The 24,511-nt window shown below is 32.6% G+C and overlaps 2 protein-coding genes across 2 annotated transcripts in view; both read right to left on the bottom strand.

Annotated features, from left to right (window-relative positions):
* Window positions 1-24,511, bottom strand: part of LOC114324987 (probable G-protein coupled receptor CG31760) — a 1,828,242-nt gene that overhangs the window by 502,563 nt on the left and 1,301,168 nt on the right. Inside the window, exon 8 of the mRNA XM_050641487.1 lies at window positions 4,838-4,976. Coding sequence (XP_050497444.1) covers window positions 4,838-4,976 — 139 coding nt within the window. The remainder of the gene's footprint in view (window positions 1-4,837; window positions 4,977-24,511) is intronic.
* Window positions 1-24,511, bottom strand: part of LOC126878652 (craniofacial development protein 2-like) — a 462,172-nt gene that overhangs the window by 220,767 nt on the left and 216,894 nt on the right. The gene's annotated exons all lie outside the window — the stretch shown is intronic.

Here is a 24,511-nt window from a genome sequence, read left to right as displayed (position 1 = left end):
TTTTTTGAAAAACGAGCTAATTTCTGAGGCTGGTCCAGTTAATATGGCTGAATGTATCTCAATATTCCGAGAGGCTCATTTCCTTCGTTAAGATTTATACTAATAGCCTATGAAAAAAAAGTAAAAAACAATTACATGTACGTACACAAAATTATTTGTTAATAAATAGCAGTTTTTAAGCTAATAAACAATTACAATAATTTCGTAGAAATTAGATCAAATTAAATGGCAATAAAAAATGCCGAAAGCTGGTTAAAATACACAACTTCTAAAAAAAAAATTTTAGGTCCTACGACCCTTGGGGTCTGAGATTGCCCAATTTTTTTGAAAAAATCACGGTTACGTTAATTAACAACACTAAGAGCTGAAATTAACCAATCTATTATAAGAAAAGTCAAAGTTTTTAACAAAGTTTTTAGCAAGAAAAAATGTTAAAAATTGTTTAAACAGGAGTGTTATAAACAAAGAGTATTTTGCGTTCCGACTAAAGTAAAAGAAAATAATGGTCGTAGCCGAATGAGAATAAATTCGCGAACTACCATGCATTCGCTAGACCGTTGCAGCTCATTTTTAACATTGACAGTATACCTGATTTGAAGCTTAATATTATTATATATATTTTGGTAGAAACTTGAATTTTATGAATATTATTATGTTGTACATTTATTTAGTAGAATTATATTTTAAATAAATAAATTTAAAAAATAACAATAAAAAGGCTACTTCAAAAAAGGTTTATACATCCCATTAGCTGCTTTGTTTTGGATAATTTTGCAATGAAAATAAGATAAATGTTATTTTAATGTGGTACCATAGATAAAAAAATTGGTAAACTTGGTACAGTAGAACCCGATTGGTAGGTATAGGCCATTTTTTCTTATCTATTTTGAATCTGTGTGTAGTCCAGGCTGTATCGTCGACCCCGTTAGGTAAATTATTCCGATTCGTATTTTTTGCACAAACTTACCCAAAAAAAATTCCAAATTATAACAAATCCAGAGGGTACCAAGAGCTACCACGGCCGGAAAAGTCTTTAAACAATTTTTTCATTAGTTTTATGTTTACTTATAAAAGTTGGGTGACAAACTGTTTAGTTTATAAATTTAATCAACGCAGCATTAAAACATAGGTCCTGAAGAAGTTTTCTGAAAAATTTCAAGTCAAAATATGCAACAGGAAAAAAGTTACGCGAACTTATAGACGAGTGGCACTCCCCTTCCCCCAAAAAATGCTTATTTCTCTGTAGAAATGGATGTGTTTAGAAGATCTGTAGGTATATCCCGCAGGGAAAGAGTTCGAAATGAGGAAGTAAAACAACGAATTGGAATAGACAGATGGCTACTTAACAACAGACATCGAGAGTAAAGAGTTGATTTGGCATGGTCATGTTTAAAGAATCGAAGACACAAAATTGCTCAAAAAGATTATGAAGCGTGTACCGCCAAACCGCATAAAACGAGGAAGACCTAAAGAGAGATGGAAAGAAGGGGTAACCAAAGCAATGAGTACAAGGGAAAAGTAAAACTTTTCCTCCAACACCAAATTGTTTTATATGGTCCATATATTGTTCAGTAAAAAGTTACACCATTTTGAGCGTCCGGTTTGGGGGTGATGGGGGGAAGTTGGTAAATTAGTAAATTAGTAGTTTTTATAATTTTTTCGTCAATATTTCTAAAACAATGCTTTAGAGTAAACAATGTTCTATACAAGAATGTTCTACATAAAATTTAAAACAAAAAAGGTCCTATACATAATTGTTATAAAATCAATGGTTCCAGAGTTACGGGGGGTGAAAAGTGGAGGTTTTCGATACGTTTTATATTATTTGCGCAATTTATAATATTATTACTGATGAAAGAAATTTTCCTTAACAGGATTGTGTTTTGTAAATAAAATTTGCTATTTCAGTGGCCAATGGTATGTTAGTGATAAGCTCTTGAAGAAACGTCAACCTCACCCACCAAAATCATCATCAATTGCCCAAAAAATATAAAAAGTATCGAAAACCTCCACTTTTCACCCCTCGTAACTCTGTAACTGTTGATTTTATAACAATTATATATAGGACCTTTTTTGTTTTAAATTTTATGTAGAACATTTTTGTGTAGATCATTGTTTACTCTAAAGCGTTGTTTTAGAAATATTGACGAAAAACATATAAAAACTACTAATTTACCAACTTCTCCCCCATGTCGCCCCCAAACCGGACGCTCAAAAAGGTGTAACTTTTTACTGAACAATATGTGGAATATATAGAACAATTTGGTGTTGGAGGAAAACTTTTACTTTGGATGTCTGGGTTAGGCCTTTTTTGGACCAATTAAACTATTCTACCTCCGTTACTTTCGAACCGTTTATTTTAGAAGGATTATGCATGGGGCCTTTTTTATTTGAAATTTAATGTAGAACATTTTTGTATACAAGGTTGTTCATGCTAAACCGCCTAATTTTATAAATATTGACGAAAAACGCAAAAAAACTACGAACTTACCGATTTCTCCCACCTCTCCCCCCAAACCCGACCCTCAAAATGGTGTGTCTTTTCTCTGAACATTATGTGGACCATAATATAGTACAATTTGGTGTTGGAGGATAAGTTTCACTTTGGATGTGTGGGTTATGTCATCTTTGGGATCAATTGTATCATACTAATGGTCTATCGATAATATAATAATAATCTATCAATCTAAAATAATAATAATCTATTGATTTGATTTGTTTGTATTCTTATTTTTTTAATATTACTCCTAAAATATGAATTCTAAATCAATTATCGCACTGTTTACATAAATTAAAGCGTTTTTAGATGATTTCAAATTCTTTTTGGTATAATTAACTACAGCAGGTGCAGAAAACTACCCTATAGGATAAATGGTAAAGTTTCGGTGATAGATTCAGAAAAATAGAAAAATCGTAGTTGAAATATGCAGACAGTGTGTGAAATACGAGCCTCAAACTCAATATCTAGTCTGCAAACTGCATTAAATCGTCCGAAGTAATTTATGGACCAAAAAATAAAGGAAATAAAAGAGTAATCACCTTTTTATAATAAAAGCAGACTTTATTCCTTACATTGTTTTTATACCTGTTATGGTTTGAGCTCTAAAATAGATTGTTATGTAAATATTAGGGTAAATTGGTGGAAAGTAAAATATAGTTGAAAAGTATACGAATATGAATGCAGTTAAAACGCTTTTTAATAATAATAGTAATAAAAAAATATGTTGTTCCAAGCTCTTATATTTAAAAATAAAATTCCAAAATTTTCCTTGAGGTGAGATATCAAGTAAAAACTCTTCCCTACTTAAAATGAATGTAAATAATGCACAATGTTTTTATAGCATTTTCCTGTAAAGTGGAGATAACGCTTGGTTTCATTAATTTTTAAGAAAATTGGATATTGTTGAAATGACGGAATACATTCGAGGAGTGAGAAGAAGAAAAGTAATCAAAGAAGCAGAAAAAACAATGCTGAACACTTTAAAAACTTACACCACTTCATGTGGTGTAAGACATCACATGAATTAGAAAACAACACCGCTCAACAATGCCTGGACACGTTAAAACAAAAACTCAGACTTATTCAGGTCGCCTAAGGAGATACAAAGTTAGTAATAACCGGAAATGCGACAATATACTTTTTGACCATGCAGAGGACGCTTTTTATAGGAAACATAATTTCAATCTAAAAAATGAAAATAGATCGTACCCAAACCAAGATCATCCAATGCTAGATGGATTAACCCTTTCGGCCTTGATGGTGCCAATTGCGAAACCTATAATTACGTACAGATAACTGTGATACGACTTATTTAGTTTTAATGTAATTCTAAGAGAGGGCGGCTACAGTTCGTATATAAGATGATTTATATGTATTTAAAGCATTTGGAATGTAAACAGGTTTTGTTGTTCTACTTGAAGTAATGGCGGGCGAACAATGATCTTTTTTTCTTGGCAAGTATTTGTTTTTTTGTTCTAATATTGCTAAGGATACAATGGAGAATAGAAAAAACCCAGAAGATACCTATCATTATCTCTACTACTGGAACTATTCCGAAGAACTTCCTAAAAAATAAAAAAGAACTGCGTCTTAACAAACATCTCAGTGATACTTTATAGAAAGGGGTACTATTCTCATCATCCAGATGCTTAAGAAAAATTTTGGAAGATATCCCGACATACCATCACCTAGGGATCGATAACACGGACAGAATCTCACCAGAGCTTAATCCTTTTGATACCGCAGGCACTTGGGATGAGTAAATTTTTTCCCTCAGAAGGAGTGAGATCTGTGTGTCTAAAGGACATCGCACACATCTTATGGAAAATATAATGTCACTCAAATTCAATAAAATTTATACCAATAGATTCGTTTTAAATTAACGATCAAATCTTATCATTGCGCCAACTCTCTATTTTCAAAAATAAGAGCAGAAATTGATATAAATAAATCTGAAATCAAATGGGTAGGTACATAAGTTAGAGAGAGAAAAAATATTTTAAAATACCCAGATTTTCGGCACTCCATAAATCAGCGGATTAGTTTCACTAATCCGCTTAGGCCCAGCGGGATTTAAGCTGTTATGATGTTAAGATGTGTGCGATGTCCTTTGAATAATAAAATAATTATGTTGTTTCAAGTTATTATATTTAAAAATTTAAAAATTTTGCTTGAAATGAGACCAGGTAAAAAGTTTTCCCTAATGAAAATAAATGTAAATAATGCACAATGTTTTTAAAAGTTTCCTGTAAAGTAGAGATAATACGCTTCATTTCATTGATTTTCAAGCAAATTATTAATTAGTGAATGAAAAAGATTACAAAAATAATTACTTACATCGATATATTAAGAAACACTGATAATAAGAACTCGTTGTAAATTGCCATGGAGATAAATCGGCTTTCATTGAACTCGGATGGCGCTTTTCTCACAACAATGCACAGTCTGATTCCCCAAACCAAAAAGAGGACTTCCACTGAAACAAAACAATAAAATCATGCCTCAATGAGTTCGTCACGAGCTACACAGTCAAAATATAATAAGAGTTTTACAAAAATATGTTTCTAAATCTCTTTGTTCCATTGGGGATATTTAAGAAAGTGTTTTTTATTGGGGACAAATAAATCCGTCGCAAACGCTAAGAGTTTTTTCTCAGAGAAAAACGAAAACAGTAAGATAGAATACAAAGAGCACAATTATATTTCAATTTTTATAATTTTTTTTATTTATTTTGCTTCAACCACTTATGGTTATTAGTAAAGCTCGGATTATGCAAATATGCCTATTCATAAAATTCAAGGATATTTGCTTTATTTCATGTTGAACAGCTTGTTGAACATAATTAACATTAAAAGAAAATGCATAATATAGCACATTTCGCCACATTGCTGCATATTTAGGGATAAACCGCATATTTTTGCTTATTTTGTTATTTTTATCAAAATTTAATATATTTATAAAACAAACTGTACTACATTAAGTTTAATGGCTGGAAATATAAGTAATTCGAAATAGTCTGATACCAGTTAGTCCAGAAAGCCACTGCGCATCCGCTAGGAAAAATATTCTAATTCGGAGTTTTTGCACAATCTTACTCAAAGACAACCTTTTAACAAATTTGCATGTTGCCAGGACCAAAAGGTGGTCAAAAATTTTTTAAACGTTTTTTTTTGTTTTTTTCTAAAATTATTTTTTTTGCATGGAAAAAAGTTTTTTTTAGGTTTTTTTTTAGAAAAGGTCTTTAGTGACTTTTCTCTAAAAATGATAGTTTTTGACATATAAGCGATTAAAAATTGAAAAATTGCGAAATCGGCCATTTTTAACCCTCAAAAACTATGTGAAAAACTAAACATCGATTGATGAAATCCCGAAGAGTTTTTTGCAATACAATATTCAAAACTCCTTTGTTTTTTAATTGCTAATCAAGCGTGCGCGACACTATTTTCCACCTTTGCATGTGTATACAGTATGGTGCAAATGAAAGGAATAAATTCGTTTTTTCGTAAACCGGCGACTTTAAGGAAAAATCCCGAAACAGGTCGATTTTTATTTTTAAGTTATGATATTGTAGCATATATAGTATACTAGTGACGTCATCCATCTGGACGTGATGACGTAATCGATGATTTTTTTAAATGAGAATAGGGGTCGTGTGCTAGCTCATTTGAAAGGTTCTTTAATTCTCTATTCATTAATATAAACATTTACATAAGAATGTATGTAATTTATTTAATTCAAAATACATTTTACTGCTTTCAAAAATCAGAGAACAAAGTTAATTTCACAAATAAACATTGCTTTTCGCTTAAAGTAAATGTTCAAACTTCCAAGAGGCAGGTGGCTGGCGGGAGCTGGCTTGAACACTGAATTTAATCGAAAAGCAATGTTTATTTGTGAAATAAACATTTTTTAGTTTTCGGGTAACAGTAAAATGTATTTTGAATTAAATAAATTACATACATTCTTCTTTTTTTTTCAAATAATTTAATTAAATACTTTTTTGGACACCCTGTATAAATAATTATGTAAATGTTTATATTACTGAATAAAGAACCTTTCAAATGAGCTAGCACACGACCCCTATTCTCATTTTAAAAAATCATCGATTACGTCATCACGTTCAGATGGATGACGTCACTAGTATACCATATACAGGGTGTAACAAAAATACAGGTCATAAATTAAACCATATATTCTGGGACCAAAAATAGTTCGAATGAACCTAACTTACCTTAGTACAAATATGCACATAAAAAAAAGTTACAGCCCTTTGAAGTTACAAAATGAAAATCGATTTTTTCGAATATGTCGAAAACTATTAGAGATTTTTTGTTGAAAATGGACATGTGGTATTCTCATGGCAAGAACATCTTAAAGAAAAATTATAGTGAAATTTGTGCACCCCATAAAAATTTTATGGGGGTTTTGTTCTCTTAAACCCCCCCAAACTTTTGTGTCCGTTTCAAATAAATTATTATTCTGGTGCCATTAGTTAAATTAAATATTTTTAAAACTTTTTTGCCTCTTAGTATTTTTTCTATAAGGCAGTTTTTATCGAGTTGCGGCTTCTTTTTTAATATGTTTACATAAAAATTGTATGAGAGTTTTGTTCCTTTAAACCCCCCAAATGTTTGTATACGTTCCACTTAAACTATTACTGCGGTACCATCAGTTAAATACAGTGTTTTTAAAACTTTTTTGCCTCTTTGTATTTTTTTGATGAAGCATCTTTTATCGAGATGTGGCTTCTTTTTTAATATGGTTCAAAATATACCTAAAAATGTAAATCATAAATAAATTTTCGTATTATTACCAAGTCTCCATAATCGTACTTTACCATATACAAATATGTGGTGGATTTGACAAATATTTAAATATCTCGATAAAAACTGACTTTTGGAAAAAGTACTAAGAGACAAAAAAGTTTTTAAAACTTGTGTTTAACTAATGGCGCTACAATAATAATTAAATTGAAACGTACACAAAAGTTTGGGGGGGTTTAAAGGAAACAAACCTCCATAAAATTTTTATGGGGTGTCCAAATTTCATTATAGTTTTTTCTTAAAATAATACTGCCATAACAATACCACATCTCCATTTTTAATAAAAAATCTCTAATAGTTTTCGATATATTGGAAAAAATCGATTTTCATTTTGTAACTTCAAAGGGCTGTAACTTTTTTTCCGTGCACATTTGTACTAAGGTAAGTTAGGTTAAATCGAACTATTTTTGGTCTCAGAATACGCGATTAAATTTATGACCTGTATTTTTGTTACACCCTGTATGCCACAATATCATAACTTAAAATTAAAAATCGACCTGTTTCGGGTTTTTCCTTAAACTCGCCGGTTTACGAAAAAACGAATTTATTCCTTTCATTTGCACCATACTGTATACACATGCAAACGGTGGAAAATAGTGTCGCGCACGCTTGATTAGCAATTAAAAAACAAAGAAGTTGATCGATGTTTAAAGAATATCTACCTACCTTGTCAACATTCACATTTTCAGTATTTCACATAGTTTTTGAGGGTTAAAAATGGCCGATTTCGCAATTTTTCAATTTTTAATCGCTTATATGTCCAAAACTATCATTTTTAGAGAAAAGTCACTAAAGACCTTTTCTGTTTGGAATGATCCAAAAAATCTAAAAAAATCTTTTTTCCATGCAAAAAAAATAATTTTAGGAAAAAAAAACAAAAAAAAACCTTTAAAAAATTTTTGACCACCTTTTGGTCCTGGCAACATGCAAATTTGTTAAAAGGATTCCTTTTTGAGTAAGATTGTGCAAAAAATCCGAATTAGAATATTTTTCCTAGCGGATTCGCAGTGGCTTTCTGGACTAAGTACCATTTAATGTTATCATGGTGCTGCTTCAAACATGAAGAAATCATCAAATTTAAAAATATTTTTCCCAAGTTTAATTCATATTACTTGCCTAGCCCATGCAATAAACAGAGTGGCTGTGGAAGTTAGAAATTTATTTCCGATTGTAAATAAATTAATTAATGTTAAATATTTTGTTACCTATATTTAATCACCTTAGAGAGTAAAATATTATAAAGAAACACTGTCTTTGCCTTTACCCCCACAGCCTGTAGCATTCGATAGGAAAGAGGACTTATACCCCAGGCTGTGGGTGAAAAAACGTGATATAATTCAGGAATTTTTGAAACCTATCAGGTGTTGTAAAGGACGATGCCAGGAATAACTTATACTAAAAGTAACCAACAATATTGTGCGCTTTTTTTTTAATTGCGATTTTCATTTGTTAAATTTGCAATTTTTATTGATTTTTAATTTTGTAGCTTTTGTAAATTAAAAAAGCTACAATTTGAGGTACGGTAAGTTTAATTTGGTTAATTGGTTATTGCAAAACAGCCTGCGAAAGGTCCTAAATGGCCGTCTTTTACAATTGCATTATTTGTTGTACAAATAATTTTTTTATTTTTTAAAGCTTTAAAATGAAGATCTTTTGATTCCAAACATAAAAAAAATTGTAGAGCCAGATTAACGAATATGTTGCTTAGATATTATAAATTGTTTATCCCAAGAGGTCAAATGTCGAATCTGATGACCAATCGCTTAGTCATGTAAGTGGACTAACATTTGTTTTTTCCTTTACTATATTATTTTTTTTTGTTATTACTTAATTTAGATTGCAAAACTTGTATTTTACTCTATTTTAGGGCAAAAAGACTTACGGTGCAAGAGCTTCGAAAAATTTTAGATGACGGAGAATGGAGTGAAGAAGACGGAGACAATGTAACCAAAGAAGACCGTAACTTAGATTCAGAGATAGAGTTGGAAGACATTGAGGAAGATGAGGCTACTTATGCTAGTGACTCCGTTTCTGATATGGAAGTAGATTATGATAGTCTGCCTGGCGAAATCGATAATAACTTTTATACCAGTAGAAACAAAAATATCAAATGGAGAAAGACTAGTTATCATTCACAAACTTTCAAGATCAGATAAAAAGATATTATAAAAAAATTTCCTGGTACGAACGGGACTGCAAAAAATGTTACCAGCGAGAATGAGGCTTTTTTCAAATTATTCGATGATAGCGTTATAAATGATATCGTGATCATTAAGTGATATTTCCTTACACTTTATTTACTTATACTCGACTAAAGCAGTTCTAAAACTTTAATCTACTGGTAGCATATTTGCACCACGCGCCCACTCACTAAATAATAAAAGGCGCACCCGCTCGAGGGTTAAAGCAATAAATAAATCGTCAATTTGTTAAAAAAAATTCAATACCCCGTATCTCGGAAAGAAGCATTTGCAGGCATACGTTTATAGAACAAACTGTCATTATACTCCGGTCAACTTACACATCCGAGGGTACAAAAATTACCATCATGCTGAACATTGGCAGGATTGTTCAAAATACCATCATCAATGAAATCTAAAAAGTCCTCATAAATCCGACCCGAGCTAAAACATTTACGCGGGGTCAAAGGTCACCAAATATAGTTTTTAGCGATTTTCTGCGAAACGATAAGTTTTATCATAAAATTAGTTTCAACAAAAAATGTAGATTAGATAATTATCTATAAATAATATCTTATTACTTTTTTTCCTAAGAGCCACCGTTTTTGAGATACAATTATTCAAAAAGTTGTAATCGTCATAACATGCGCACACGTTTCCGTACCAACTTTGAGGTAGTGCACTTAGCGCGTTTTTTAAAGTGGTTTCCCCAGTAGGCCTATTCCACGGATCTGTTATGATTCTGTTTAATTTGAAGCTATTGAGTAATTGAACTGATATTGGCCAGGGTTAAAAATAATAAAAGTTATAAAAAGTGGTATAAATTAAAAAAAAAGGGAAATTCATCCAACTGTTTCACAATTTTCTAATACTTCTGCTTCTTCTTCTCCTTGTTCTTCTACTTCACCTTTTAGTTCTTCTTCTTATTGTTCTTATTCTTCTTGTTTTTCTTCTTCTTGAGCGTCCTGGGTGCAAGTAAATTGCCCCAATAATGACACATCGCATGGCTCCTCGACAGAATCAAATGAATCCTCAATTGTTGGTGATTCAACATTGGAGCACGACCGGTTGTGACAATTAGTGCATGCTACCGAACAAAACAGTCCAACTTTTTTGCAACCACATTTAGCGCTACATCCCTTTTTACAGTTGCAAAAAATTGTGTTCAGGAGTTATTCCTTCGCAGGTGGGAGTAAAGTTTGAATTGGTTGTAATGAGCTGTCGACTAATTTCCATCCCCAGTCTTTTGGATCTAGCTGATAGCCAAGCCACACTTGAACTTGATAATATATTCGAAAAAGATTTTGATGAGCAGCCGCTGAGGTTGGAGGAAGACAAGATAATTGCACTTGTTTTTTATTTCTAGTATTTTAAAACAAACATGCACTTATCTAAGCACGTAGTTTTTAGGCGCTCCATACATAGAGAGAAGAAAGCTAATTCCGTTGGGAATAACTTTTTGTGGAGTTGAATTAGTTTTTTAAAAACTTCAGCACATTTAAGTAAAATTAGATTTAACACGTATATTCACTCCGGAGTTGTACTTAAGACAAATTAATACCTCGAGGCTGTCATCTACCTGAAGGATTTCCAGGAAGATATCGGTGTAATTTGCATAATAGTAAACGAACTAAATTTGCATAAAGTTTATTGTATATTGAAATGTTTATTATTACTTAGCAATAAACATTTTGCCTAGAAAGTTGGCTTTCATTATTATGTTCAAAATCTTCTGAGAAAGGAATAGGTAGGGTCATTAGATTAGCCGACGCCGACGTACCTATATAACGTGTTTATTCCGAAAAAACCCATCTTTACAAATTGAATAAGACGCGTCAGTAAGAAGAATTATTATAAGTTAATACTTTGTCATATCAATTTACTATTTTTGTTGGGAATAAGCCATATAATTGAAATAATGATTCTTATTATTTTCGCGTTATATTCACTTTGTAAAGATATTTTTGTTGGCACTGTAATATAATACAGCTTATACATTGCATCCCTCGGTAGACCGCAAGCTGTATAGTAGAAACATTATCTTATAATATCTTATATTATTATGTGTAATATAAGTTAAGTTGACCGATAGAATATTATGTTTACCTGTATTACAGCTTCAGTGATGTATATACTTGGTGTACTAATACATAAATATGACGATTGAACTCTTTCAACTCTTTGAATCGTTGTATCTCAAAAACGGTGGCTCTTACGAAAAAAAGTATTGAGATATTTTTTATAGATCATTATCTAGTCTACATTTTTTGTTACAACTAATTTTATGATAAAACTTACCGTTTCGCTGAAAATCGCTAAAGACCATTTTTGGTGACTTTTGACGCCGCGTAAATTTTTTAGCCCGAGTCGGATTTATGAGGACTTTTTAGATTTTATTTATGATGGTATTTTGAACAATCCTGCCAATTTTTAGCTTGATGGTAATTATTGTAACCTCACGCCTATTTTTGCGTCTAACTAGACCGGTCTATTATTTTTCATGTAGAATTACCCTTTAAAGTTTGTCGTACTTAAAAAAATCAAAAATGAATAACCATTTTCAATTTCGTTGCAACACGAAACTACAGCCGCATCAATATTCCAGTTCAATCAGAGAGTGCAGCAAGCACCTCTACCGGTTTCGAAACTTATTAGTCTCTCATCAGGAGGCACATATGCTGCTCTCTCTGATCCAACTAGGACAAACCCCGGCGTGCAGTCACGGATTGCAACGAACGAAACGACAGGGATGCCCTAGCGGCAACTGCTATCAAAAAAACTAAGTTTTCAATCTAATAGCACATAAAGCAATATCCAAAAATGTCATTATACATCCTACCAGACTGAAAACAATGAGAACCTTCTCTGGTAACACCTCCGAGGCTTCTACAATTTGCAAGCCATAACGCATGCTAAGACTAAGGAAGATGAGCTAATTTTACAATTTATAATTCACGTCCCATCTGCTCAGCGCGGTAAAGTTCCAACGAGAATGGTTCCCTTCGTACTCCAATGGGAGTAAACATAAAGCAAAAATGAATAACCATTTTCAATTTCGTTGCAACACGAAACTACAGCCGCATCAATATTCCAGTTCAATCAGAGAGTGCAGCAAGCACCTCTACCGGTTTCGAAACTTATTAGTCTCTCTGAATTATAAATTGTAAAACGTAAATTATAAATTGTAAAATTCCCTCACCTTCCTTAGTCTCAGCATCCGTATGGCTTGCAAATTGTAGAAGCCTCGGAGGTGTTACCAGAGAAGGTTCCCATTGTTTTCAATCTGGTAGGATGTATAATGACATTTTTGGATGTTGTTTTATGTGCTATTAGATTGAAAACTTATTTTTTTTGATAGCAGTTGCCGCTAGGGCATCCCTGCCGTTTCGTTCGTTGCAATCCGTGACTGCACGCCGGGGTTTGTCCTAGTTGGATCAGAGAGAGCAGCATATGTGCCTCCTGATGAGAGACTAATAAGTTTCGAAACCGGTAGAGGTGCTTGCTGCACTCTCTGATTGAACTGGAATATTGATGCGGCTGTAGTTTCGTGTTGCAACGAAATTGAAAATGGTTATTCATTTTTGATTTATGTTTACTCCCATTTTAGTACGAAGGGAACCATTCTCGTTGGAACTCTACCGCGCTGAACAGATGGGACGTGAATTATAAATTGTAAAATTCCCTCATCTTCTTTACTCTCAGCATCCGTTATGGCTTGCAAATTGTAGAAGCCTCGGAGGTGTTACCAGAGAAGGTTCCCATTGTTTTCAGTCTGGTAGGATGTATAATGACATTTTTGAATGTTGTTTTATGTGGTATTAGATTGAAAACTTAGTTTTTTTTGTCGTACTTATTTACAAACACCCAGTATATAATAGTTTCTTACGTTGTTTTTAATGTCTGAATTTCATCTTAGACTAACCATTAAACTCATTTTCAAAACACCGTACGGAATCAAATTCAACGCACAGTTGTCAATACGAGAATTCCCACAATGCTCTTTGGGTTTGAGAGGATAAGTAAACAAACAGATGAATATTGACTTTGGCCTGGAGCAACGGATGCAGCTTGGGCTTGACCAATGATAACACCCTCGTCAAATATGTTACCATAGTTGGACAATAATGCTAATAATTGCTTTGACGATTTGCCGTCATGTTGACTTTGTAAATCTAAGATGTTCATATTAACGCTATGTTTTCGGAATTAATATTGATAGGGTTAATTTATATAAATTATGATTTTCCTGCAACAGTGGCGTGGGGTATACAAAAGCTTTACAATTGAAAAATACTGATATGATTTTGTACACACTTATGACAAATGAATAAATGGGAAAAGAAATATTTTAAAAGTGTTTAAGTCCTAGCTGAACACTTTCGACTTATTTACAAAGTCATAATAAGGTAAAATAAGTAACTAATTTAAGTTGTTTAACTTACGTCAAAATTTAAAAAAATTACAAATTTTTAAAAGTTCAAAACTAAAAAGCTAAAATTTTTTAAAAAACATCTAACAAACAATACAGACTTCACAAAAAACAAATTTAAAAGTTTTGATCATAATAAGGGTCTAAGCACACTACCATCTGGATGGAGTGAGGGGCGGATCTGTTTTGAGGTGGATGTGAAAGGTGGTATTCGTTTTTTTGCAGAAAATATTAGGTGATAACTTCAATAATAATAATTGACTTATTCTCCTTCTCAAATATACCCGGAACATTAATAAAAAAATTAAAATATTTAAAAATTACTAAAAATATCGATTTTTTCTATTTTCTTTGCTTATAACTTTAAAACGATTCATTTTGGAGCAAAGTCGTAGGTACTGAAAGAAAATAAAGATAATTAAATTCTCTATGATACACCACTGGCTAAAAATGTTTTAATTTCTTACCTTTGCTGCAAAATAGCAATAAATCCAAAAAAAGTGGGGAAAACCAGGATATTATTATTCAATGTTTTTTAAACCCTTGGGTTGGATTTAAAACATTGGTAATTGGCCTAGAAATTTTCAATAATATTCATAAAGTGTCTACCAATTTACAAAAAAATATACTGGGTGTTCCATTAAAAAAAAACTCAATCCATTCAGACAAAACTTTTACTAAAATAAATCATTTCAGCGAAAACCGCATATTTCTATATTGAGCCGTTTAGAAGTTATAGGCAGTTAAAATGGAAGAAAATATATAGGTGGACACCCGGTACTTGTTAACCTATGCAGTATTGTCCGCCTATACAATCAAATTCCTATTAGTATAATTTGAGCAATAAATCATGTTATTGAAGACTATAGAAATAACTCCTTGTAACGGCAAGTAAGTACAACACGTTTACATTGCACAATCACAGACCGCATACATTATGATTGCTGATTACACAATATAATTGTGTGTAAGTACGTCTATTTTTTACTTCATACTTTTACTTTTTTTTTGGTTAGAGTGTTGGCTTTAATAGTCTTTTCTTTAAAACATAACTTCAAATCTACAAACTCAGATCAAATACAAAAGTATTCGGTCTTATAAATATTTATCCTAAGTCCCATAGCTCACAAAATAATAAACCACAATAAAGTGCCGATACAGTGGAGACCGAGCGAACTAATTATTCTATATACTATTAAAAAATTTATGAAAAACAGTCAGAAAACTAGGTATAAAATTTTTAACACTACCCTAAAATTTATAACTAAAATTTTACAAAAATTAAATGAATCAAAGGATAAGTCCTTGTACAGTGTACATATGCAATATTATATATTTTTATTAAAGTTTATATAACGTTTGTTCTGCAAACACGCTTAATAATTTATTATAAGGGGAGTACTGGGTTTTAAGATAAGTCGTAAAAAGTAGAACATTTTCAAACATCTGCATTTCCAAGTAGTAGTAATATCAAGTTTTATTGTTCAGCACACCCAACTCCATCTAGCTTTCGTTTTATTGTCACTAAACAGCAAGTATTCATCTAAAGTTTTATTATAAAATAAAACATGTGCATTGGAGCAATGCATGTATCTACCAACTAAAAGCATTGTTTATGGAAACTCGCTAACATAACTAACTAGCAACAATAAACAGAATGATTTATTTATGCGTAAAATGCAATTATTGTTATGTTAATCAAAGCTCTGGAATTTGCATTGTTAAACATGAGCAAGCCCATAAGACATTAAATTTAAAACATATAATCCCACTCCCCGAAAGTTTTTTTATAACCCCTAATGGATTCTGCAATCTGACGGAAGGGCAATAAGCGTTTGCTACGAAATGTGAGACGGACATGTAGAATATCTCTCCAGTGAATGATCTCCTTTACAAAACTAGCTAAATCTAAATTTAGTGTTTTTTTACAATGAGAATACTTGTTGGTGTTTATATTTCCTTAGAAGCTAAAACTTATCTGAGCCCTGTAGACAGGTCGGCAAGCAGCAAGTGTCCAATTATACACACTTCGTTGTCTTCGGGCACATTTAGACGGATAGCGAACATGTTATGGTGGACTGACACTCTTTCACTGTAGCGAACACTGAACTGGTAGATGACTTCCTTGATGGATTCCAGCTTGACGTCGTGGAGAATGACCCTATTGGGATGTAGAATGGTGCATTGACGATGGCTCGCAACATTTTGTTTTGGAATATTTGAAGGATGTCAATGTTGGAGTTACTGGCGATTCCCAAAGTTGTATATCATAGGTCCACACAGGTTTGAGAATGGCTGTATAGAAGAGTATTTTATTTTCCAATGCTAATTTAAATTTGCGTCCAATCAGCCAATACATTTTGCTAAATTTAAGGCGTAGCTGTTCTCTTTTGGTGAATATATGCTTTCTCCAAGTCAGCCGTCGCACGTCCTGCTAAATGAATGACATTCTATTTAGCGTCGTCAGCTTGTGGGAGGTGGCAGTCGTTGATTTTTACTGGTGGACATTTTTCTCTGCGTAAAGTGAATGCCACTTGTGTAGATTTCGTTTCATTTTCTCTAATACGCCATGTTTTTAGCCACTTTCCGATTTTATCAAGGTTTGTCTAAAGGTCCTTTGATGCTGAGGCCGGATCGGTGTGAGATGCCAAAACCGCCGTGCCATCAGCGAATGTTGCTACAGTGGTGGTTCTTGTTCTTGGCAGATCAGCTGTATAACATCATCATCATCATTTGGCTCTACAACTCTATGTGAGTCTTGGCCGCGTTTACTATTTCCCTCCATTGTTGTCGGTCTTGAGCAGCTATTTCCCATTGCTGTACTCCCATTTTGCGTAGATCGCTGGCTACTGCGTCCTTCCATCTCTTTCTTGGGCGACCAACTGACCTTTTTCCATCGGACCTTTCCCAGAATGTGGCGTTTAGAAGTCTTTCGTCACTTGATCTTAGTACGTGACCCGCCCATCGTATTCTGTTTGATTTAATGTAGCGTACTATGTTTTCATCTCCGTATATTGTCTGGAGTTCATCATTGTGTCTTCTTCTCCATTCTCCTGTTGTCTCTTCTCTGCAAGGCCCATAGATAGTTCGCAGTATCTTTCTTTCAAGTACCAGTAGCTGTATAACAGTAGCAGCTGTATAACGGAGGAACAATATAGGGCCAAAAACAGTACTTTGAGAAAACGCCAGAATATATTGGATGTAATACTGTAAGTTCCATCCTTTTATTTTACGAAGAAATGACTGTCTGATAGGTAGGGTTTTAGTAGTAGATAGTGGGGATAGGGTAAGAGTTCTTTCAATTTAAATTTTATGCTGCTATGCCACACTTTGTCAAATGCCTGTGATATACATATCCAGGCTGCTGAGCAATATCTTTTACCATTCAGATCCCTGTAGATTTGGTTAACTAATCTGTGTTCCTGCTTAACTGTTCCGTGCTTTTTTCGAAATACAAATTGATGATCTGGAATCAGTTTTTTAACTTTATTATCATTTAGAGCCCACTGGCGTAGAGATTTTCGAAAAATTTGGATAACATTGGGCGCAAGATTTTTGGCCTATATGAGGAGACGACCTCCGTTTTTTTCCAAACTTAAGGATCATGATGATTTGTGCAACCTCCCAAGTGCAGGGGAAGTAACTCGTCCGTAGCATTGCATTGAATATGAAGGTTATGAGCTTGTAACATTTTTCCGGTAACTCTTGTAGAATTTTTCCAGAAATTAGATCAAATCCAGGTGTAATTTTTATGTTGATTTCATGCTTTACTATAGATGTTACAATATATGTTTGACTTCTTTTACAGTAAATTTATGTATAGAAAATTACATTTGAAAAGGGGCATCTAGATAGTCCATTATTTATTTTTCTTCTGCGGTGTATATCTCGGAAAGAAATGGTTTAAATATATTATATTTAAACCAATAAATAATGGACTATCTAGATGCCCCATTTCAAATGTAATTTTCTATACATAAATTTACTGTAAAAGAAGTCAAACATATATTGTAACATCTATGGTAAAGCATGAAATCAACATAAAAATGACACCTGGATTTGATCTAATTTCTGGAAAAATTCTACAATAGTTACCTGAAAAATGTTACAAGCTCATAACCTTCATATTGAATGCAATGCTACGGACGAGTTACTTCCCCTGCACTTGGGAGGTTGCACAGATCTTAGAGGTGTTCAACGAAGACATCATATTTTTCTTTATTATTTCTGGCCCATGCATTATTGAAGTTTTTGATAGGTGGATTTGGTAGTTGTTACGTCTTGAGTTTCCTTGTTGTTTACCATAATGAGTATTTCATTGCTTCCGTAGGTGTAAGATTTTCCAAATAGTATTGAATGCCTTGGTTTAGCTCTTCTGGATTTAGTTGTTTCAATTCTTTGGTTACTTTATTAAGTTTCTTTTTATTTTCGCCAGTCCTTGAAGATTGACATTATTTCCATAACTGTCTTTTGACAGCAATTTTCTCTTTAATTGCGTGAGGTATTTCACTTTTGCCTGGAGGCGTTTCATAGTTTGTAACCAAGTTGCTTCTTGAATATTATTTGTCAGGTTTTCCACTGCTGTTTCGATGTTTAGTTCAGTTTTTAACGATAAGTCTAGAGAAATTAAATTATTTAATTTGTTCCGGAATATGTACCAGTTCGTCCTGCTGTTGTACAGAGAAGGTTGTTTTCCTTTATTTGTAATTTCATGGTGAACCTTTATTATTACTAAAGAGTGATCGGATGATAAATCAAAACTATACTCTGCTTAACATTTTTTCGTGATTCAGAAGTATCAATACCTTTCGTGATACAGAAATCTATGGCGCCTGTATTTTGTTTCTATCTGACGGCCAATATGTTGGATCGCCTGTAGATATTTGCTGTAGGTTGTTAGTCTTCATTGTTTTGACTAATTCTCTTCCTTTTGTAATTGTGAATCGTGAGCCCCAAGTGACATGTCAGCATTATAGTCACCTCCTGTAAAGAACCTGTTTGCAACTGTATTGAGAAAACCTTCAAAATGTCTCTTTTTGTTATTGTGTTTGGATGGGCAGTATATGGCAGACATTGTTATATGAGCACATGTTTGATTTTAACACTAGTTGCATGTAGGTAATTTTTGTCGAAATTCTCTCTTTCCCACACACTCAAATCCATCTAGCTTTATGTTATTGTCACTAAAGAGCAAATATTCATCTAAAGTTTTATTATAAAATAAAATATGTGCACTGGAGCAATGTATGTATCTACCAACTAAAACCATTGTTTATGGAAATATGGTAATATAACTAACTCGCAACAATAAACAGCATGATTTATTTGTGCGGAAAATGTAATTATTGTTACGTTAATCAAAGCTACGGAATTTACATGGTTACACATGAACAAGCCCAAAAGAAATTAAATTTAAAACATAAATATATAATCGCACTCCTCGAATGTATAATGTGATAATTTACAAACAACAAGATTTAACGAAGCAAACAATAGTACAGTGAAGTGCACTTTCTGAGAATTAAAATCCAAAGTATGATATTCTGTGAAAAAATGAATAGGTTTAACGGCATTGTATAAAATAAATACCAATTGAAGCCGGCAATGGGATAAGAAAGGGGGATTCCTTGAGTTTCCTATTGGTCAACCAGACCATTTATGAAATAATAAAAAATGTATGAACTAAAAACGGATACTAAATGTGAAAAAAACAACTTAAAATAATCTGTTATGCAGTCGATGCAATACTAATCTCTCAAAGTGAAGATGATTTGCAACGGGTGATGATTTACTACACCAGTTCATGGGTGCATTTGAAAACGAAAATACCTAAATGGCGAATAGAGGTCACTGAGGCGGTTCTACATATAAATTTATTGCCACATTGATTTTTATAATGGAGTTATAGGGTGCTTCATCGATTTTGCCCATTTATTTCTGGACCCATAACCTCATAATCACCTTGTATATGTTTTTGATATTTGGTACACATATGTCACATTTAGAACAAAAACCATCCAACTTATAATCACAAGAAAAATTCAGGTCCGGACAAAAAAATTATAAATTCATTGTGACTTTGAAACAACACCCTGTATATTTAAATGTTCAAAATTCGTTTGCATATTTGAAAAGAGCACAAAAACTAATTTTAATGGTTCGCTTCAATTTATTGGCCAGACAATTTAATGACTTTAATTTTGAAATTATATTGCAATTTTTAAGAACTCAGATTAAAAAGCAGGTATTATTAACTTTTAATAATAAATTAATAAAATTAATGAACAAATACTCATTTAAACAATAATCAATACGTATTTAGTAATCACAAGAAAAATCCTGGTCCGGATTAACAAAAAAACCTAAAATAATTGTGACCTTGAAACAACACCCTACATCTGTAAATTTTCAAAATCACTTTGCACATTTGAAAATAGCACAAAAGACTGAGTTTATTGGTTAGCTTTAATTTTATTGGCAGTAAATTTCATGAATTTAATTTTGATATTAACTCGAGTTCTAAAAAAATTTTAATATATTTAATTTCAAAAGTAAAGTGATAAAGCTTTCTTCGCAAAAAAAATAAAGTGAATCTATAAACTCAGTTTTTTGTGCTCTTTGCAAATCTGCAAACTGATTTTGAAAATTTCAATATGCAGGTAGTTGTTTTAAGGTCACAATTACTTTTTATCTTTTTTTATCAATCCGGATCTGGATTTTTCTTGTAATTAGTAAGTGGCTTGTTCTAATGTAGTAAATAAATATTGATTATTTTAAAATTAGTACCTGCTTACCTGCTTTTTAATTTCAGAGTTCTTAAAAATTTCAATATAAATATAATTTCAAAATTATATATATATATATATAGAACTGGATTAAAAATCCGATGTATTTATCGACCGTGCAAGTATATTCTATAACACTATAAAACAGTGTTGAAATTATCGGGAAATGCGGTCTGTGGCTTAGATTGAAACTACATTTAATTCTGTTGAATTCGATATTTCGATGAGTATTTATTAATTTTTCATCTTCATCAGGAACAAACTACAAAATTAACTAACAGTTAGGTACAAACATAATATTACAATGATATAACTTACGAATTGTTGTAGGTATGTTATATAAAGCAATTTAACTTAAAGCTATGCATGTCGTTTCACGAGAACGTCGAGGGCGGCACTGAATCAGGTATCTTTTCTCACATGTGTTAAGGGCCAAAAGTTCCAATATCGAGCCATCTGTTTAATATTCTGCTATTTTTAGAATTTTAAAACATTGCAGTAAATTTCGCTTAATCTACTTGTGTCTGATTTGTAATTAATTGAACGTTTATTACTGTTTATGTGGTACATCTCGAGGAACAATCTTTTCTTATAATTGCTTTCTGAATCTAGGATCTTGATATCTGACAAATTAAATTGGTGTCCTGTTGTTATGGAATGGTGTGCTGCTGCACAAGTATTTTTGTGTGTTTTGCAATCACTTTTGTGCTGCGTTATTCTTTGTTTCAACCATTGCGATGTTTGTCCTATATACTGCCCATCACATTCGAGACAAGAAAGCTGATAGATGATATGACTCTGATTTAGAAGCGGTGTCTGGTCTTTAAGCTTCGAGAATAAGCTATAGTTGGATATGCTATTGTATTTCGCTATTTTGATTTTCGGAATTCCGTTCAGCAGCTTGATTATATTGTTAACCAATTGTGGCTTAACCAACAATATAATCAAGCTGCTGAACGGAATTCCGAAAATCAAAATAGCGAAATACAATAGCATATCCAACTATAGCTTATTCTCGAAGCTTAAAGACCAGACACCGCTTCTAAATCAGAGTCATATCATCTATCAGCTTTCTTGTCTCGAATGTGATGGGCAGTATATAGGACAAACATCGCAATGGTTGAAACAAAGAATAACGCAGCACAAAAGTGATTGCAAAACACACAAAAATACTTGTGCAGCAGCACACCATTCCATAACAACAGGACACCAATTTAATTTGTCAGATATCAAGATCTTAGATTCAGAAAGAAATTATAAGAAAAGATTGTTCCTCGAGATGTACCACATAAACAGTAATAAACGTTCAATTAATTACAAATCAGACACAAGTAGATTAAGCGAAATTTACTGCAATGTTTTAAAATTCTAAAAATAGCAGAATATTAAACAGATGGCTCGATATTGGAACTTTTGGCCCTTAACACATGTGAGAAAAGATACCTGATTCAGTGCCGCCCTCGACGTTCTCGTGAAACGACATGCATAGCTTTAAGTTAAATTGCTTTATATAACATACCTACAACAATTCGTAAGTTATATCATTGTAATATTATGTTTGTACCTAACTGTTAGTTAATTTTGTAGTTTGTTCCTGATGAAGATGAAAAATTAATAAATACTCATCGAAATATCGAATTCAACAGAATTAAATGTAGTTTCAATCTAAGCCACAGACCGCATTTCCCGATAATTTCAACACTGTTTTATAGTGTTATAGTATATATATATATATATATATATATATATATATATATATATATATATATATATATATATATATATATATATATATATATATATATATATATATATATATATATATATATATATATATATATATATATCCCGTTCACAGCGTAATACGCCTTTGGGTTCCCGTTCGCCAAGCCTGTCTATTCTGCCAGTTTTCTTCAGATAGATTTCTTGCTGACATTGCTTTTGAGATTCCTTGGATCCATGTTGTTGGTGGTCGTCCTCGTTTTCTTTTCTCTGGTGGTACCCATTCTAATATCTTTTTGGGTAGTCTTTCTTCCCCCATACGTCTAACATGTCCGTACCATATTAGTTGTTGTTTTTCGATGTCTTCTATAATTGATCTTTGTACTTTCATTTGTCTCCTGATGTCCTCATTTTTCACATGTTCTAATCTAGACTTTCCCGCTGCTCTCCTCCAAAAATCCATTTCAACTGCCAATAGGTTACCTTTAAGTTTTTGTGATAACTGCCACACTTCTGAGCCATAGACGATTACTGGTTTTAATATGGTATTATATATTCGTTTTTTCGTTTCCGGTCTTATATTTTTTTGCCATAATACTGAATTCAACGCACCTATAACTTGTTTTCCTTTGGTTATTCTGTCTTTTATGGCTTCATCACTTCTTTCTGTCTTTGTCAGTTTTACCCCCAAATATGTACATTGGTCACATTTCTTAATAGTTTCATCTTCTAAGTCGAGGTCATCTGGAGTATTTTCTCCTCCTACGCAAAGATATTGTGTTTTTTGGACATTTACTTCGAGGCCCCATTTTTTGTACTCTTCCATTAGTTTTCTAGCCATTAATTTCAAAATTAAAGTCGTTAAATTGTCCGGCCAAAAAACTAAAGCAAATTAATAAATTTAGTTTTTTGTGCTTTTAAAATATGCAAAGGGATTTTGAAAATTTCAATATACAGGGTGTTGTTTCAAGATCACAACGAATTTATAATTTTTTTTTAGTCGGAACCTGGATTTTTCTTGGGATTATTAGTTAGATGGTTTTTCTTCTAAATGAGACATATGTGTACCAAATATCAAAAAAATATACACAGTGGTTCTAAAGTTATGGGTCCAGAAAAAATGGGCAAAATCGATAAAACACCCTCTATCTCGGTTATAAAAATCGGTGAGGCAATCAATGTAGTACCTATAAATGAAATATCTTCAGTGACCTCAATTCACCATTCAAGTATATTCGTTTCCCAATGAAACCCTGTATAACCGCCAGAAAATTTAACATGTTGATTTTCCCAAAAAAAGCAAAATTTTTGGTTATAACAGCAAATCTACTAAGATGTATGTAAATTAGAGCTGGAGGATTAGAGAATAGAAAAAGTCTTCTTCTTCTTCTTCTTCTTCTTCTTCTTCTTCTTCTTCTTCTTCTTCTTCTTCTTCTTCTTCTTCTTCTTCTTCTTATACTTGTTGTAGATCTGTTGTGGATCTGTTGATTCCGACGTTGAAGTATTTCTTGAGAGGTAGACTGCCAGCTATCTCTCCATCTTTTTGGTGGTCTCCCCGGTGGACGCTTGCCTGCTGGTTTTCCTTCTAGAGCAATTCTTGGTAGTCTGTGCTCCTCAATAATAGAAAAAGTGATTGAGTTTAAATATTTAGGCATCACACCATCAACGTAGCTACGGCAAGCTCGAAATAGAAGTGGAAGGTCAAGTAAATAGTGCAAACAAAGCAGCGGGTCGCCTGAGTGAAACAATATGGAGGAATAAAAATATCGGAAAACAAATGAAAAGCAGAATTTACAAAACAGTCATCAGACCAATAATGACAAACGCGACAGACACATGACCTGACACAGAGAGGACAAAACGAATTCTAGAAACATCGGAGATGAAAACTCTTCAAAAAATCGATAGAAATACGCTATGACACAACAAAAGCTCTGTTTTTTCTTCTAAAGATATACCAACTCAAAATATACACGACCCCCCCCCATAGCTCTCTGTTTCTATACTGCAGCACTGAAAAAATCGTTCTCCAGGCCTCCAATAGACGCATCGTCTTCTGTCATTGCTATGCA

This window comes from Diabrotica virgifera, chromosome 10 (assembly GCF_917563875.1).
Source record: "Diabrotica virgifera virgifera chromosome 10, PGI_DIABVI_V3a".
In the NCBI taxonomy this organism is placed as follows: domain Eukaryota; kingdom Metazoa; phylum Arthropoda; class Insecta; order Coleoptera; family Chrysomelidae; genus Diabrotica; species Diabrotica virgifera.
The sequence above is the reverse complement of the archived record's forward strand: the minus strand, read 5'-3'. Positions and strand labels throughout refer to the sequence as shown.